This window comes from Scedosporium apiospermum, assembly GCF_000732125.1.
Source record: "Scedosporium apiospermum strain IHEM 14462 chromosome Unknown SEQ_SAPIO_0121, whole genome shotgun sequence".
Taxonomy (NCBI): domain Eukaryota; kingdom Fungi; phylum Ascomycota; class Sordariomycetes; order Microascales; family Microascaceae; genus Scedosporium; species Scedosporium apiospermum.
The window spans coordinates 59,830-77,116 of NW_015971822.1; the positions used below are offsets into that span (position 1 = coordinate 59,830).

Genomic DNA, 17,287 nt, shown 5'->3' on the forward strand with positions numbered 1-17,287 from the left:
GCGGCGGGCTTGACGCAGGGAGAGAAAGAGGCTTTTTGGGGCTTTCTGAATCGGTTTGGGAGAGGCTTTCCCTCGGGTAAGCGTCGTATCGGGGGTTCTCGGGGTGCCACTCAATTAGCTCACTAACATTTCATTTATTGTCGCCGGTGAGTTGAATAGATGTATTTATTGCATGCAGAAATCCAGAGCGATGAAGCAGCGATGACCCGTATATGTGAATAGTCCATTTCCTTGGAATGTGCATGGTGGATTTCACTGAGATATTATCATCTCTGACGAGTTCATACTGCTTGCCGACAGCCTCTACGATATTAAATGCAACGGACAGTCTGAGGAATTACGCACAAAATGCTTATCAAACTTAATTAGTGGCTCCCAGAACCCGAGAATTGAAAACTAGACCAGTTTTCACACGCGGAACCACTCATGCTCCAACACTTCCTTAACACTAGCTCGCTCCTTCGGATCATACTTGAATATCTTCAGTAATAGATCCTTCAACACCAACTGCTCCTTTCCCGGAACGCTGAAAGTCTTCGCCACTCTCCTCTTCCCATCGCTCTGTCTATCCCCAAGGATCTCAATTCGATGTGCCAGGACCTTATCAAACGTCTGGGCCTCATCAGATTTACGAAGCCGCTGTCCATTCGCGTCAAAGTAGTCACTCCGTCCCTCCCACTGCATCCATAAATTCTGCGGAGGCCTTCCAAAGTAGCAGGCCATCTCGTAAAGCAGATCGTCTTCGTCGTAAGTCATGTAGAACAGAGGGATCTGCTCCCGGATCTCGAAGACGGTACAACCCAAGGCCCACGCATCGGTATAGGGGCCGATATCTGGCTCATCGCGTAAGAAGACCTCCGGGGGTAGGTAGTTTTCGGGAGTTCCGAGATTGGTTGGAGGGTCCGAGGTGCGGAAGGATTCGCCGAAGTCGATGAGACAGATATCTTCGGTTAGATATTCCGGGCCCAGGGTCGTGAGATCTATTGGAAGGACAAGATACTGGGGAGTAGATCTCGGGTGGTCTATACCAATTTCAGTCAAAACTTCCGACTTTAGTGGCTGGCCTAATATAGACAGTATCTCCTTCTCGCTAAGATCGTCTAGGTTGGCAAGTTTAACGAGGATATTGGCAGGCCGAAAGTCTATGCGTAGTCCGTTAGAAAAATCTCAAGCCGCGATATGATCCTGTGAGGTGTATAGCCCCACCTCCATGACATATCCCGTTCTGATGGAGGAAGTTGAGGGCTTGGGTAGCCTGGAGACACATTTTTCGGAGGATTGCACCTGGGTCCATGTCCATTGAATGCCAAAAGCCCGGCGACACTCGAGGGCCAAACACCGGGAGCGCGATGCACTGATGTGTGCCGTGAGGTCCAGTGAGGGAGAAACGGTCAAGCGGAAGGGCAATGTAATCGGCGCCGGGAATTGCCTGATCTAATTCCAAGAGGCAAAGATCTAGAATTTGGTCCGAAGACAGGTCGGCCGTCATCACTTTCACAGCCACGTATCTGGAGGCTTGGGAATCGCGACAAAGCCAGACCGTGCCGAAACCTCCGTGGCCTAGCTTGTGAATAACGCGATATCGACCAGGTGGGCCTAGTTCGTCGCCGAGGTGGATGGGGTGGTATCCCCCGAGTTGGTAGAATTCGAGGTCTTCTAGATCCTCGTTGAGACCGCCGAGATATGTCCCGTGGGAAGTTGCTGGTGCATGCGGGAGACCGTGATCGAGCGACCGGGTTTTATGTGGAAGTTCAAGATCATCTTCGAAATGCCGAGCCTTCCTGTCTAGCCTGATTCGGCCCTCTTGAAGTCGTTCAGATGACATAAAACTAAGTGGTCCTTGAGACCTAAGCTTGGCTTTATTGAGTGCTTTTTAACAAAACTACGGTCGTCAAACTCAATAAGTCTCGAACGTATTACCTCGGAATTTCATGAGACCCGGATGCAGCTGCCGGCAGGTTCCTCATTTTCGTCTCAAGCTAGGCGTGAACATGACGACCCTCACAAAGGGAAGCATAGTCGCGAGATACTCAGGATAACGAGATATCTACCCAACAGCAAAAGAAAGATACTGGTCAAATGGGATGCAAGCAGAGTAATATGAAGGAGTGCGAGGAGGCAGAATCGGCGATGGTCCAATGTCTTGACGTTGGAAGATGACTAAGACTGATGCCTTTAAACTCATTGTTGCTTGGCCCAAATGGCAAATCTCGGCGCCACAGTGCTTCCAAGAGCGTGGCGCAAACGTGGCTAAACAGATGACCCACTTTTCGACAATTTTGCGAAAGGAAGCTCAGAGCATTTTCGTGCAAAGAGTCGAGCCAGCCAAACACCACCAAGCGACTCTGATCAAGTCGAATGGGGCCTCTCAGTTGAAGCCCAAAGTGAGCTATAGTCGACGATCAGAGAAACGACAACATTCCAATCCTTCCGATACAAGCCCCCGATATCACTAAATGTCACCACCAGCGCGGTTATGGGGCGCGTGTCGCACCCTGGCGATACGGGCTCGGCCCATGATCCCGAACCACGGAGCAGCTCTTGCGGTGGCTGCTCCTCGAAGATACCTCTCGACCGAAAATAATTCAACGGCCGGCGATGTCGAGGCTATGCTGAAGTCCGCCAACATGAAGGGAGTGGTCGAGGCCCACGGGCTGCAGGCTCTTCAGGGAGGATTGACTCCCGAGCAGGAACAGACTCTGTACGAAGAGGGTGTGATTCGGCCGGCGTCGACGGGGAACCGAGCGATTGACGACATGACGGAGATTGCCACGGGCTTGAAGGTTGTGGGCTCTGGCGAGGGACATAAGTTTCCCTTGCCTGAGCTTCCGTTGCCGTGGCATATGCAGATGAAGAATCGGTATCATCCTGTTCTTATGCAGATTTCGAGGTTGCTTATGAGGGAAGGAAAGTTGAGCAAGGCTCAGAGCGTATGTTCCTTTTCTCTTGTCTCCCTGTCCTCGCCGAGGACTTTCAGAAGTGTCTTCATTTTCACACATTTTATTGACACGCCACTTCTAGCATCTGGCTCGAGTTCTCACTATTCTACGAACGTCCCCGCCTCCGATCCTAAGCCCCAAGTATCCTCTCCTCCCCGGCGCTCCCCCCTCTCAACATCTCCCGCTCAACCCCATCGTCTACCTCACTCTCGCGATTGACTCGGTCGCACCTCTCATGCGAATTAGGCATCTTCGAGGCCTTGCCGGAGGTGGCGCTGCGCTCGAGATGCCCATGCCTCTTGAAGTCCGCCAAAGGAGGCGAATTGCCTTCCTATGGATCCTCGAGGCCGTTAACAAGAAGCCGTCAATGGGATCCGGTAGGAACCAGTTCGCCCACCGACTTGCGTCTGAGATCATTGCGGTTGTGGAGGGACGGTCTGGAGTTTGGGAGAAGAGGCAGCAGGTACACAAGATTGCTACGGCGGCACGAGCAAACTTGAGTAACAAGAGGAAGGCGAAGAGCAAGAAGAATGCCTAGGTGGGCTATGGGCAGTAATCCATCCTCGGTTATACGGGAGGGGCTACTGGGTAGGAGAGAAAGGTTCGACTTCTTGTGGCAGTTTAGTCGGCCTGTGTAGGACCTACTTGTACACTATGTGCATCTGGTGTTGTGAGAGTGGATATGGCCTCATTTACATATAGATGTATTCCAATCAAATGAATAGCACCCTTTTTTTTTCACTTTTTTTCACCATTGATTGCCACCGAAGAGATGAGATCCCGAAACTACGCGAAAACTATTGCTCACATGGTGATAAAAATCCTTTTCCGTCATGGGTCCCGGCATCGTCCCGGCATCAATCTTTCACGAACCGAAATCCAGTTCGGGCCATGACTAAGCGAGCTGAAGTCCAATGTCACTCCACCGTAATTTTGAATAGAGAGAGGCAAAGCCAAGACTGCGTGCGCAACCTTTCCCCTCAGCTCTTCTCGGCGGACGACGACTTTAAAGATCCAAGACTTTTCTCCTCTTCCACCGTTCTTTCGAACCCCCCAGTTTATATCCGCATAGGACGAAGAGACTTTCGCTAAATTCCACCCCAATTCTTCTTTTTTTTTCCTCAAAATCCCGCGACGCCGCCATTCGCAATGGCTTGAGCGTTTCAATCCCCTCGACGGCCTTCCCCAGAACACTCAAGAAGTTTGTGTGAACAATGCCACTTCTAGGCTCACGATTCAAGCGACCGATCCTTCACCGATTCAGACGCTGTGACCTTCTCCCCCGCTGAAATCAACCCGTTCCTCGCCCCGCCAAGCGCTCTTCGAATTTCGGTTTCCAGGGGCCTACTGAACATAACGAACATCCCTAATTACCATACCGAACTCTTCGCACATATCGAGTTTTTGCGCAGGGCTGACAATTCCCTCTGATTCACCCCCCCGCCACCACCCCCCACGTCATATATCGAGTGCGCCAAGCGCACTGAACCCTACATCCCACTTTGAACCCCTCATACCCTGCGCCCTGAACAGCACGCTTCCCTCTGGCGCTCTAAAGAACGAGCGTCCACCCACTCACACGAAAGAAACACCTCAAAAACAGAAACAAAAAGAAGGAAAAAAAAAAAAGAAAACCCGCAAGATGGCTTCGCAGCACACGATGAGCCTGGAGGCGGCTATGGACGAGGAGAGACTCGCTATCCTCGAGATTCTCGAGCGCCAGGCTGCTGCCAAGGCTGCGCCCCAGACCGTACGGCGATCGGCGTCGCCAATGACGAGCCCGCGCTCACCCATCCGAAGCATGTTGGATGTCGGTCCCGAATCGTCGCCTACACGGAAGGGTACTCCGCCACCCGTCAAGTATCGGAGCTTGCTCGATATTGGCCCCGCTCCGCCCAAAACGCAGCCTCCTGTGAGGAGCATGCTTGGCCCCGATACTGCCGCTCCACCTTCACCCGGGTATCCTCCTAGCGTGAGGAGTTCCATCTCGGAGGCGACGAACGCGACGGGTTCTTCTGGAGGAACTGCCTCGGGGACGAGCCCGCGGCCGACCTCGGAGACGCCGCGATACCCTGATTCTTCCTCCAGGAGGCACGTCTCGCCGCACCGGACCAACCTTGCCGATTATCAGTTTAGTGATATCATCACTTCCCAGATCGGACAGTCGTTGCCGATGCCGAAGAGGAACCAGCAGGGCGGAAGAACCCTGACCAGCCCACTTGCACAGGTCACGAGCCACCCGCAGCCTGTCCTTCCGCAAGGCCACGAGCCTTTGAGGCACTCTATCTCCGGCTCCATCCCGCGCCGAGGCAATCAGTCGAGATCGCCGCACAGCCAGCGTTCGGTCCGTGGCCCGTCTCCTCCGGCTGCACTACTACCGGAGAAACCCAAGTCGAAGGTGGCGATGCTTGATAGCGGGTATGAGGTGGACCTCAGCAAGGCCTACAAGAACCTATCCGACGCGAGTCTTCTCGCTTCCCATGGCCCGCTGGCGCATCTGGCTTTGCAGAAGGCCTCACAGCAAGAAGACGGAGAAGGCCCGCTTATCAAGGCATATGTGGGGCCTGATGGGGAGAGGCTTGACGACAGTAGTAGCGACGAGACGCATACCGATGCTGACGACGAAGAGGATCACCGTGGAAGGAACACGGCTCCGAGGATCGTTTACGGTAGTGAAGAGTTGATGCCGTCTGACCCGACTAGAGAACCAAAGAGCCTTTTGGCTGCCGCAGAAGAAGAGCGTAAGTTGTGGTCCTCACGTTCTGTATTCCTCTTTACTTTGTATCCGGACCAGTCCAACATTTACTAACCCCCCTTTTTTTTTCAGGCAAGCAACTATCTGCAGTCTACAAAGTCAGATCCCTCTTCGACGACGACGAAGATACCAAAAAATCAGGTTCCAACGGAAGCGAGCGGACAACTCGTCAAGGTCGCCTGAGCGCCAGCAAGGAGAGGGTGATCCCTTCGTCGACGGTCAACTCGGCCAACAACTCGGAGAACGAGATCGAGAGGGACGAAATCCGAAAGGCGCAGGAAATGTCGGTCAAGCTGACGGACGTGTTTTCGACGCCCGAGACGAACAGGTCGGTGCGGGTGATTTACCGTGGAGAGTTTACCAAGGTGGTCACGGCGGCGGTGGAGGAGCACAAGAAGCTACGCAAGTACCTCGTGGCTACGGATCTCAGCGACCATTCGCAGCATGCGTTGGAGTGGGCCGTGGGCACGGTGCTCCGCGACGGTGACACGCTGGTGGCCGTCTGCTGCCTCTCGGAGGAGGCAGCGGAAGGAGAGAACAAGCTCGGCGGCGATGACAACAATGACAGCGGTAAAAAGGACAACAATTCACTCGCAGCGCCTGTGCCTCTAACGCAACACCGATCCTCGTCCATCAGCCTGCTCACGTCCGCCCTCGGCGGGCGGGACAGCCCGTACGGAGGGAACGGTAGCAGCGCGGCGGGCGACTCGACGAGCAACGTCAGCACATCGTCGGCGACGAAGGAGCAGGATAGGCTCGAGGCGGAGAGGCAAGAGGTGGTGGAGCAGATCACGGCTAAAGTGTCGAGGCTACTGCGGAGGACGAAGTTGCAGGTGCGGGTGATTGTGGAGGTGCTGCATTGCAAGAATCCGAAGCACTTGGTGCTGGAGATGATTGATTTGATTAAGCCCACGTTGGTCATTCTTGGGAGCAGAGGACGGAGCTCGATTAAAGGGTGAGCATTTTTCTATCACTTCCCCCCCCCCCCCCCCCCAATCTTCCAGGCATATTTACTAACACAGTTTTACAGCGTCATCCTCGGATCCTTCAGCAACTACCTCGTCACCAAGAGCTCCGTGCCCGTCATGGTAGCCCGCAAACGCCTACCGAAGAAGAAGACGAGGGGACCGATCAAGCAGATCAATAACCTCAGCAACCCGGCGGGCAGGAGCCTGGCGAGCGCCAAGATTGACTAGGAGGGCAATCGGGGCAGTTACGCGAGGCGGTCCAAGTCCAAGACCAGGTCCAGGTCTAAGAATAAGAATAAGTACCGCGTGGGAAGGTGGAGCGTGAGTAGGCCGTGGTGAAACAAGGCTGTCTTTTTTAGGTGTTGTGGAGTGTGAGGTGCTATTGGGGATGAAGCGCTTCTTGTTTCTGGTGATTCTGGGCTTTCTCTTCTTTTCTCTCTCCTTTTTTTTCCCCCATACTCTCTTTAATCGCTACTTTTAGTGTTTTTCTTTTCCTAGGGAACGAAAGTCGTTGATTTGGCAGGTTAGGGCATATTGGTGTTTTCTTGTTTTTCTGATGCCTACTAGGTTCAAGGCGAACGAGGTGGATTAGGACATGATGAGGTGTTTTACACATTGGGGAATACTGCAGTTTGATGCTCGTAGTTACGATATGAGAAAATAAAATCAATCAAATGGAAAAAAGTAACATGACCAACCGTCCCTTCGTGTTCTTCTTCTCCTGTTTACTCAATCGTGAGGGAGGGGGGTAGAAGGAGGGATGTTATTACGAGACCAAGTTTGATGTTCTGTTCAGGAGGAGAGACACCGTCTTCCAGGTCGACGGGATCATCGGTTAGCTACCAGGAAGAGCCAAGTGAAGGACCAATATGAATTGCCCATGGGATGATGGGATGATAACTTCCGGCGGATGGACTTCTGTTGATCCCCGCTCTCCCTTTCCATGTCTGGGCTTTCTCCAATACACAAATGCTTCACATCTTGGCGCACTAGCCGTTGAATGTTGATGCGGGGTCAAGAGGAAATCCAACCTGTGACGGCAATGATGATGGAATTACACTGTATCAGGAGGTCAAGAGAAACTCCGCGTGGGGTTAAAGTGCGTGCATGACGCCGAAGAACCGAAGGACTGACGATGTTGTTTTTTCCTGGATGATACCAAGGATGAGACCTGTGAATGGTCAAAATGTATGTTTGTTTACAATTTTTGGCGTTGTTTTTTTATATGCTTTGCCCATTGGATGTAAGTCGGTGTCATGCAGCCAATTTATCCCTTTCGGGAAGAATTGAGAAAAAGGGGAGCAAAACAAACAAACCAGACTGAGGCAGTGTAACTTCGTTCTTGTCAATGAGACTGGCTCTTGTGATGCGGGAATGAGGGAAGGAGCGTACTTCGGACTTTGCGGTGCAGGGCGGGGTGATAAGATAAGAACAGTGCATAGTGCCTTGATATCAAACTGTACGAGGTACTCTTCTCCGTGGGTGGGGTCAAGGCCAACTGGCCATCGTCCCCATTGGCTCATCGGTCCAAATCGCTCTCAATGAGGCAAGAAGTCGTAAGTGTGATGGGGACAGTGAGACGGGACGGATTTTGTACGGCTCGCGACGAGCGTCTTTTGGCGTTTGCCAGTTGGCGTCATTCGCGTGCGATGGAGGGAGAATGAACATTGGCGCAAGGAAGGGAAAAACGAGGGGTCTCCGCGTTTGTTTGCCTGTCCCTCATTCGTTTGGAGAGCACGTTGTTTTGGTTCACGTCAAGGATGACAGGGAGGAAGTTATCTTCTTTTCGTCATTCTCTTTTTATTTCTTTCCAAAGAGGGAGAAGCGTTCCTCTCCAGGGTTTTCCTCGCGTCCTCTGGCAGCATCCGAATCCAAAACTGAGACGCGCTTCACAGGCAGCTACGCACGGACCAAGCCGTTCCCAGCCCCTCCGTCCAGTGAATCTTCACACTGTGGCGAGGTACCTTTCTCCGATCCTCCTCCAAGAACGTTGCCCCTCGTCAGCTGCATTGGCTTCGAACGTTTCCTTGTGTCCATGCAACCGTTCCCGCTGGTCCCCTTCCTGCCTAAGGTCTCTCTCTGTTCGCCCCGACAACAACATGCTCGGGACAATGATTGGCTCAACCAGGGGTTGAGACAGCAAGTGAGGTACGAAGTACGTATCCAGAGGACAGTGTCGAAAGCTGCAGGGAAGGCACGACTTGCGGGAAGGAACGCCTTCCCAACCTCTTCCTTTTTGGCGGATTTGTTTGGTGATTTTGAGCTCGAGCTTTTTTTCTCTCTCTCTTTCTCTCTCGCTTGGAGTGGCGCCGACGAGGGAGGGGTGTGGTGGAGCTGTTTCTGGGTTTTGGGGGAGATTGAGAACCGGTGTCCTCTGTATCTGGTATGATGCAGGAGGCGTCATAAGTGAAGGAGATGGATGGCTTCTGAGTCTCATCATCACCAATACAATTTGGAGCTCTTCTTCTCTTGGTTGAGGATCGTCTTTTCTGTTTCCGCGAGTCTCTGCTTCTTGTGATTTCTCGTGACTCGCTCGCTCGAATCGCATGTTCTTCTCGGGAGAGCCTGCTTTGGGCTGCAGTGGTTCTTGCCAGCGAGATTGTTAGCCAATCCTGAGTGTCGAGCTGGCTGTCAAGAGCCAGTCAGTCTTCTTCTCTGTTACTCTGCGAGCTTTCGCTCTTCCCTGCCTGGCTCACTTCGTTCCTCACAACTTTACTTCTCCAAGAGCACAAGAACGATACCAGGCCAACTTCTTATAGATCTTTCTACACAATCATCATACTGTCATAGTATCATATTATAACTACTTACAAACCTTGTCTTCAGATCCAAACTCGCATCAAGACTCGACCTATTCTGCGGACTTCTGCACATCATCCCAACTTTTCTCAGATTGCCCTTGGCCTGGCCGCGACCCAAGCCATTCATTTCACTCCATCCGCATTTTTCTTCACTCACGCATCCTGCATTACCCACACCTACACACACTTTCCACTGCGGTCCTGGTCCCGGTCGACCCATTATCCGACCCTGTTCCTACAGCTCTGCTCCCTCTCCTCGGCCAACAGCCGGTCAGATCTCTTCCCCCACCCTCCATTTCCCACCTCGACTGATTCCATCTTCCATCTTCCCGCCCTTTCCCCCATACTAATACTCATACCAAAAGCAAGCTCTGAGTATCTCCCTCACCCATAACCCCTACCCACACCCACCCTTGCGGACTCAAGCCGGCATTGGCAAAACTTTGAATCCCACCCTCCCCCCTTCCCCGTTACCATCCTCTACCTCCCTCTCATCTATATCCTTGTCCCTCCTCTTCCGTGCTCCATAAGTCACTTTACTTACTTTGTACCGCCATTACCCTCTTCTTCCCTCTTCTTACAAACCTTCCCCAAACACACAAACCCTCCCATGTGGTACAACTCCATGAACTCCCTCTTCACCGTCAACAACCACGTCTCCATCTCCCTCCTAAGCGTCACCGTAACACCCAGCACCTTTCTCGCCGCCTTCACAATCAGTCTCCTCGTCATATCCATCTACCTCTCCTTCTACCTCGCCCCCATCTCCGCCATCACCGCTCCCATCCGTCGCATCTTTGCCCTTGTGAAACCTAAACGCAAGGCCTCCCCCTCCACGGCCCTAGTACCAAGGACAACAGCGACCTCACCAGCGACCATCCCCCTGGGCCTGGACAGCGCCGACCTCCTGCTCCCAGCTACCCCTAGTCGCCGCAACAGGCCCTTACCTGCGCTACCTGCGCCGCCTGAGGGCAGCTCAGAAACCGCGCTCGTGCTCCGCTCCTCGCGCCGGACCAACCACTCCCACCAGCGCAGCAAAAAGGTCGAAAAAGATGGTCGCTCCAGCCGTTCTAGATCCTCTCGATCACCTCGACGCCTCCCTGCAAGACTTCGAGCCGACGACCCCTCTCCGGTTCGGGTATCCCTCCCATCACTCTGGGTTCCGGTCCGAAGGGACAGAGGCGGAGGAGAGCGACGACCCGGATTCAGCTTCCGCAGGTGGCTACAGTCCTCCGGCGTGGCGCCGCCTCGAGAACGGGGATAGGTCGAATGGGTTCTGGCGCAAGTCGGATAACATCTTGGGGCATTTTCCGAACCACCGGCTGCAGAATCAGCGGGTTAATGGTATGATGACGCCTGGGTATGAGAGCGCTGGGGAGGAGGATGAGGTTGAGGATGTTTTGGAGAGGGCTATTAGGACGCGGTTACCGACGGGGAGCTTGTCGCCTGAGAAGGGGCTGTCGCCGGAACCGGATAGGACGTTGAAGATTGATGAGATGGTTATGAAGAGTGTTTCTCCGGGCATGCAAATAGACACCCCCGACAATTGTAAGTTCTTTCTCTGTCTGGTTCGCCCGTTTACACTTTCTGGTTTGCAGACCAACCCGCTAAACCCACTCCAAAGACATCCGCTTCGCCCTCCGCGCCGAAGTCCAACACCGCACTGAACCAATCGACGCAGCAATAACCTTCGCCCGCACAACCCTCACCACCATAACCCGCACCTGGACCTCCCTCGCCACCTCCGTCCTCGTCGCCTTCCTCTCCCTCGCGACCATGCGCTCCCTCTTCCTCCAACCCGCTTCGCAATCGCCCGTACCGGACCTCGTCAAGGTCGCCGGCCTCGCGCGCTCCTTCGAACCCTTGATTTACTACTCTGAGAACGGGGTCGCGCAGGTCGGGGACTTACAGGCTACGAGTGTTGCTGTGTGGGATTTGGGCGAGAGTGTGAGGAGTAGTAATATGACGAGTGCGGCTATTATTGTCAAGGAGCTGGATGAGTTGAGTGATAGTTTGAAGACGCTCGCGATTGAACTTACCAAGTTTTTCGCCAATGTCGATGGAGACATCGATGGGTATGGTCTCCCTTTTGCCCCGTCCTCCCTACCCTTCCGTCTTTACCCCTACCCATTCCTCCCCCGACTAACAGAAAGAACAAAAAGAATCCTCATCGTAATGGACTGGGCCCGCCGTGAACTCTCCCAACTCCGCACCCTCCCCACAGCCCCCTTCTCCTCCGCCCTCGACAACCTCTACTCGGCCCTCTCCCCAACCCACATCCTCGAAACCCCCACCGGCGACCCAACGACCCTCTCGCGCGTCCTCACCTCCCTCTTCGGCCGCACATCCACCCAGCGAACGCGCCAGACCCTCCAGCGCACATTCACCGAATTCCTCTCCGTGCTCGAAGAATCCATCAACTCCGAGCTGCAGGCCTCGTTGGCGCTCTTCGCCCTCTTCGAGGCCATAGATCAACAATTCCTCAACCTGGCGCGCACCGTCGTCCGCGAATCGACGCACCAGGACGAAGCCCACGCAGATTTACTCTCGTCGCTATGGACGCGTATCTTGGGACCCAACGCAGCCGAGGTGGCCAAGTACGAACGGAACCGCCAGCTCCTGCGCAACGTGCGCGAGAAGACCGTGCGGAACAAGGGGATCTTGCTGGATCATAATAATCGGTTACTGACGCTCAAGGCGAACTTGGAGTCGTTGAGGAGGAAGCTGGTTTCGCCGCTCGTGAGGAGCGTGAATTCGAGTACGTTGACGGTCGAGGAGCAGATTAGGGGGTTAGAGGATGTTGGCGGGTATTTGGAGGATGTGAGGAGGAGGCAGAAGGGGAAGTTGATGGAGATGGTGTATGGGGGGTCCGCGATGAGGAGCAACCTTATCGATGAGAGGTCATGAGCTCTCTTCCTTGACACACATAACCCCTCTCACCCCAGCTATTCCTCCATCTCCAAAAGTATCTATGCTTTCTTTCCTTTATTCTTCGTGGTACTCACTCTCATCCAGGGGCGCAATTTAGAGGAACTGCATCCGTCGGCAGGTCAGGGGCATGTAGCATCATTCATCTCGGTGTCAACAAAAAAACGAAGAAATGAGAGAAGAAAAAAAAAAGGGGGGAATGGGGGGAGGGAGGGAGGACGGCGTTCGTCGCGTTTCATTATGGACTCTTTTCTCATTCTGCATGTTTCCTTGTTCTTAGTTCCTTTTCCCTTGGTCTGTTTAGTCTCTGTTCATCATGTTCACGTCTTTCTATCTTCAAGTCGTGTAAAACACCAAGTCATGGACTCTAAGTTCTCATTTCATCCTACAATTCGACTCTATCTCTATTAATACATCAATCCCATACCTTTGCCAATTTCAAAATGCAACTACAACATTAAGTCACACGGACATCATCTTAGTTTTCAGGTATTCTATTAATATCAACTACCATTGAAACCTGGGGACGGAAAGCCCGACAGAGACAGAATGCCTCCCCTTCCATCCGTCCATCTCCCTCTCCCAAAGTCCAGGCCAGAACCCCAAACAAGGACTCGGATCCTCTTCAGCCGCAAACCGCCCCTTCGCCCAGCTTCAGACAAGAAAGAACCGGGGTACAAGAACAAGAGAGTGCCGCCAAGGTCGAGTGTGGGTATAGGTCTGGGTCAGGCAAAAAATAAAAGAACAAAATCCCTTAAACGCCGTCTTCCGGGTGTCTTGCGAGTGTCGTACTGTAGACGTGAAAACAACATTGAAGTCGAAAACAAAGGAGAGAGCGGAGAGAATGGGCGTCGATCGGGCAGAAGCAGAAGGCGGGAAACCGCAAAAAAGTATCAAGGCAAAGTGACTGCTGCTCGAAGGCATCTGCACGCCGACCTTGAAACAAATCTGCAGCTCCCCAACTCCTCTTCCATCACCGCCGTACCCTTTCTCAAACCCTCGACAATATGAATGCCCAGAAGGGAGGATGAGAAGAAGAAAAGGCATCATAAATACATCCACCATATCTGTCCAATTCCCTAGAGCCCCCAACCTTCGGGGGACACAACCCTATTGATGAGCGTAAAGGATTCATGCTAAGAAAGTGAGGGCGGGATGAAAATGGAAGACGAGAGGCCGAATCGTAGGTGGAAGCGAGGATTGACGAAGAGCGGGATAAAGAGGGAAAAGAACAACAAATGCTTTTGTCAAGAGGACATCGCGCATCAGACACCCGAAAAAAATATCGACCCAACCTCGCATGACCTGTAAAACTTTTCCGTGAAAACCGAGTGTTTGTCAATACCACCATAGGCAAATGGTTACAAACAAAGTAGAAAAATAAAAATAAAAAATAAAAGTGCCACCGGGCAACAGCAAAAGCCGAATCGGGATCCATTATCGATATCGTGCTTCGCTGTGAGAGAGAAACAGACGGAGGTGTTTAAGACTCAGTCTTCTTCTCCTCCTCCTTCTTCTCGCCCTCACCCTCAGCACCGCCCGCCGTCTGTTGCTGTTTAACGTACTCATCGTAGACAGTGAGAGCCTCGTCGACCTTGAGCTTCAAGGCATCGGTATCATCAATGCTGGAGGAAAATGGAATGTTAGTATCTGCTGTTCATAACATAGAGGCACGAGGGAGTAAAAAAACTTACAGGTTGATGAGCTCCGCGTTGTCCATCTCGAGAAGCATACCGGTAATCTTACCAGCAAGCTCGGGTTGCATAACCTGAATCTTGGGGAAGATCAGTTCACCAAGCATCTGCTTCTGCTGGGCCGGGCCACCGGCGGCCGCAAGCTGCTGCTGGAGGAGGGACGCGCTGCCCGCACCCTCGGCACCGGCGACAGGAGTCTGGCCACGACCACCCTGGGCGAAGTTGCCGCCCTGGCCGTTGCGAGGAGCACCACCGCGGCCCAAGTTGCCCTGAGGGCGGGCGTTAGGAGGGTAGCCAGGCATGCCAGGACCGGCAGGAATGCCAGCCATGTTGGGAGGCATACCCTGAATGGGGCCACGGCCGGGAGGAACGGCGCCACGACCGCCCTGAATGCCGGCGGCGGCCTGCTGCTGAGCTTGCTGAATGGCGGCGAGGAACTGAGGGTTATTGGCCTGGGGGTAGGGCGCCGCACCAGGAGGGAACTGGCCAGGGATGCCGAACATATTGGGGGGAATCTGGCCGGGGATTCCACGGCCGCCCTGAGGAGGGTAGCCGCCGGGGAATTGACCGGGCCTACCGGGCTGCATGGCAGGCATACCCATGCCGGGCTGGGGGAAAGGCATTCCGCGACCGCCCTGGTGCATGAAACCGGGCTGGCCGTAGAAAACAGCGGGCTGAAGATACTGACCGGGCATACCGGCCTGAGCCGCCTGCTGTTGAAGACGGATCTGGTTGCGAGCTTGGATGGTGGCCTCGAGCTGGCTCTTTCGCACGTCCTTACGTTGAGCCAAAGCCACGTAGAGGGGCTTGCCGTTGATCATCCTCTGGTTCATCTCGGCAACAGCCTTGGTGGCATCTTCGGGGTTGCTGAAGCAGACGAAACCGAAGCCCTTGCTCTTTCCGAGCTTCTTCTCGGACTTCTTCTTCTCACCCTCGGCGGGGGCAGCAGCCTCCTCGCCTTCCTTGGTGGCGGCCTCCTTGTTGTTCTCCTTATCCTTGCCCTCAGCGTCCGCCTCGGGAGCCTCAGGAGCCTGGTCACGCATGACCTTGGCGGAGGTGATGGGACCGAAATCGGCAAACATCTGCCTAAGCTTGTCATCGTCAACGTCGTCATCGAGGTTCTTGATATAGAGGTTGACACCCTGGTACTTGTTGGCCTTCTCCAGGCGAGCAGCCTCGTAGGACTTGCGGAGCTCCTCCTCACGCTCGTGCTTCTTCTGGGCCCGGCCAACGAAGAGCTCCTGGCCGTGGAAGTCCTTGCCGTTGAGCTCCTCGACGGCCTTGGCGGCGCTCTCGTGGGTGGTGAAGTTGACGAAACCGAAGCCGCGGCTCTTGCCCTCCTGGTCGCGGGCGAGAGTGGACGAGGTAATGTCACCGTACTTGGCGAAGAGTTCGCGGAACTCCTCGTCGGTGGCATCGGTGTTGATGTTCTTGACGTAGACGTTGGTGAAGTTGGCCTTCATCTCCTCAAACTTGCTCTGGCGATCCTTCTTGGGAATGTGGTAGCCGACGTAAACCTTCTTCTCGTTGAGAAGCATACCGTTAACGTGCTTGATGGCCTGCGCGGCAGCCTCATCGGTTTCGTAGTGGACGAAACCGTAACCCTTGGAGACGCCGTTCTCGTCCTGAGCGACCTTGCAGCTCAAGATGTTGCCGAAAGCAGCAAAGGTGTCGTGGAGAGCCTTGTTGTCGATGGCGACATCGAGGTTCTTGATGAAAACGTTGCCCTGGCCCGTCTTTCGGAGAGCGGGGTCACGCTGGGACCACATGATGCGGCAAGGGCGATCCTTGATGGTGGTGTAGTTGAGCTCCTCGAGAGCCTTCTCACCATCGCTGGTGGAGTTGTAGTTGACATAGGCGTATCCGAGAGATCGTCGCGTGACGGCATCACGGCAAACGCGGATCGAGGCGACGGATCCAATCTGGGAGAAAAGCTCGAAGAGCATAGCCTCGGTGACTGAGGGGTCAAGCTCGCCGACGTAGAGAGAGGCGGACGCCTGAGGGTGGGGAGCGGCCGAGCTGGGAGTGGGGCCAGCAGTGTCAAGCTCATCACCAGCCTCGCCAGAGACGTTGGTGTTGATGGCAGGAGCGGCAGGGGCATCGCTACCGTTGAGCGAGGCGTTGCCAAGCTCGTGAGCGAGCTGATCGACAGCAGCGGCAGAAGGGGCAGCCATGTTGTCAGGTGGGTACTCGATGGAGTTAACTTCGAGGGTGGGAAAGAGTTCGATTTTGTGAGAAGGTTAACCTAAATTTCGATCTTTTCTGGAGAAAGGCGCAGGGCAAAGGTTAGCAGGATGGATAGACAGACTAGAGAGGTGGCAAAGAGATTGGAGATGTTTGATGGCGACGATGATGAGGGAATGTCTCGGGTTCGGAGGAGATGGCAAGAATGGAGAGATGAGAGAGGGCAAAGGAGACAAAGGAATATTCGGCGACTTACCTCTCAGAAAAGATCAGTGGGCCCGTTTAGGATAAGAACAGGACCAGCTGGATGAAAGGGCAAAGTCGCTCAACAAAAGACGAAGAACGACGAAGACTCGGAGGATGATCGCTTGGCGATGTGGCGGGATCAAAGGCTTCCAAACACTCGGGCGTCGGAAGGGTTTAATTGATCCAAAGGAGGAAGGATTCGATCGCGTTGTGATGCGGTCGAAGGGAGGCGAAGAAGGGCTTTTTGGAGGAGGTTTCTTGTGGGAAGGGAGAGATGAAGAAACGTCGAGGGAGGAGATATTGGAGAGGGATGAGTTTGATATGAGGAAGAGATTTTTTTTGGTTTTTTTTTTATGTTTTGGTTAAGAGTTGGCCGAGAACAGAAAACAAGTACGAAGAAGCCGTACCTACAATCTGATCCTCGATTTTTTGGTTTTTTTTGTTAAATGGAAAAGGGAACTTGGTTGTGATAAGTCGGTTGTGCGCTTGGAGAGGAGGAAAAGGGAAGGAGAAGGAGTAAAAGGAACGTGACGAAGATTTTAGCTACACTTTTGGAAAAAATGGCAAAGAAAAAAAATAAATAAAAAAAAACCTTGTTCCAATTTTTTCTCTCCTCTCACTGCTCCTGCCTTGGGTCTCTATCACACAGTAAGTGTGTGCTTTGCAGTGTACAATTGTGGTACAAAGTACACCACAGAGTTCTTTCCCAATACGGAGAATTTTTGAGGTAGTGGCGGTGGAGAAAGCAAGGGTCTGTGGAAGGTGCCCCTGC

At 53.5% G+C, this 17,287-nt stretch overlaps 5 protein-coding genes across 5 annotated transcripts; 3 read left to right on the plus strand and 2 right to left on the minus strand.

The window, feature by feature from the left end:
* Positions 1–408: 408 nt before the first annotated feature.
* Positions 409–1,825, minus strand: SAPIO_CDS8106 (Uncharacterized protein; the record flags this gene model as incomplete). Its single annotated transcript, XM_016789814.1, has 2 exons — positions 409–1,142; positions 1,216–1,825. 2 exons carry the CDS (start codon positions 1,823–1,825, stop codon positions 409–411), a joined length of 1,344 nt encoding a protein of 447 aa, XP_016640077.1.
* Positions 1,826–2,516: 691 nt separating this feature from the next.
* Positions 2,517–3,477, plus strand: SAPIO_CDS8107 (uncharacterized protein; the record flags this gene model as incomplete). Its single annotated transcript, XM_016789815.1, has 2 exons — positions 2,517–2,930; positions 3,022–3,477. 2 exons carry the CDS (start codon positions 2,517–2,519, stop codon positions 3,475–3,477), a joined length of 870 nt encoding a protein of 289 aa, XP_016640078.1.
* A 1,104-nt stretch (positions 3,478–4,581) lies between these two features.
* Positions 4,582–6,890, plus strand: SAPIO_CDS8108 (Uncharacterized protein; the record flags this gene model as incomplete). Its single annotated transcript, XM_016789816.1, has 3 exons — positions 4,582–5,680; positions 5,767–6,649; positions 6,725–6,890. 3 exons carry the CDS (start codon positions 4,582–4,584, stop codon positions 6,888–6,890), a joined length of 2,148 nt encoding a protein of 715 aa, XP_016640079.1.
* A 3,183-nt stretch (positions 6,891–10,073) lies between these two features.
* On the plus strand, positions 10,074–12,370 carry SAPIO_CDS8109 (uncharacterized protein; the record flags this gene model as incomplete). Its single annotated transcript, XM_016789817.1, has 3 exons — positions 10,074–10,307; positions 10,381–11,011; positions 11,088–12,370. 3 exons carry the CDS (start codon positions 10,074–10,076, stop codon positions 12,368–12,370), a joined length of 2,148 nt encoding a protein of 715 aa, XP_016640080.1.
* Positions 12,371–13,874: 1,504 nt separating this feature from the next.
* Positions 13,875–16,259, minus strand: SAPIO_CDS8110 (Polyadenylate-binding protein, cytoplasmic and nuclear; the record flags this gene model as incomplete). The annotated part of the gene is made up of 2 exons (XM_016789818.1): positions 13,875–14,016; positions 14,086–16,259. 2 exons carry the CDS (start codon positions 16,257–16,259, stop codon positions 13,875–13,877), a joined length of 2,316 nt encoding a protein of 771 aa, XP_016640081.1.
* Between the last annotated feature and the right edge of the window lie 1,028 nt (positions 16,260–17,287).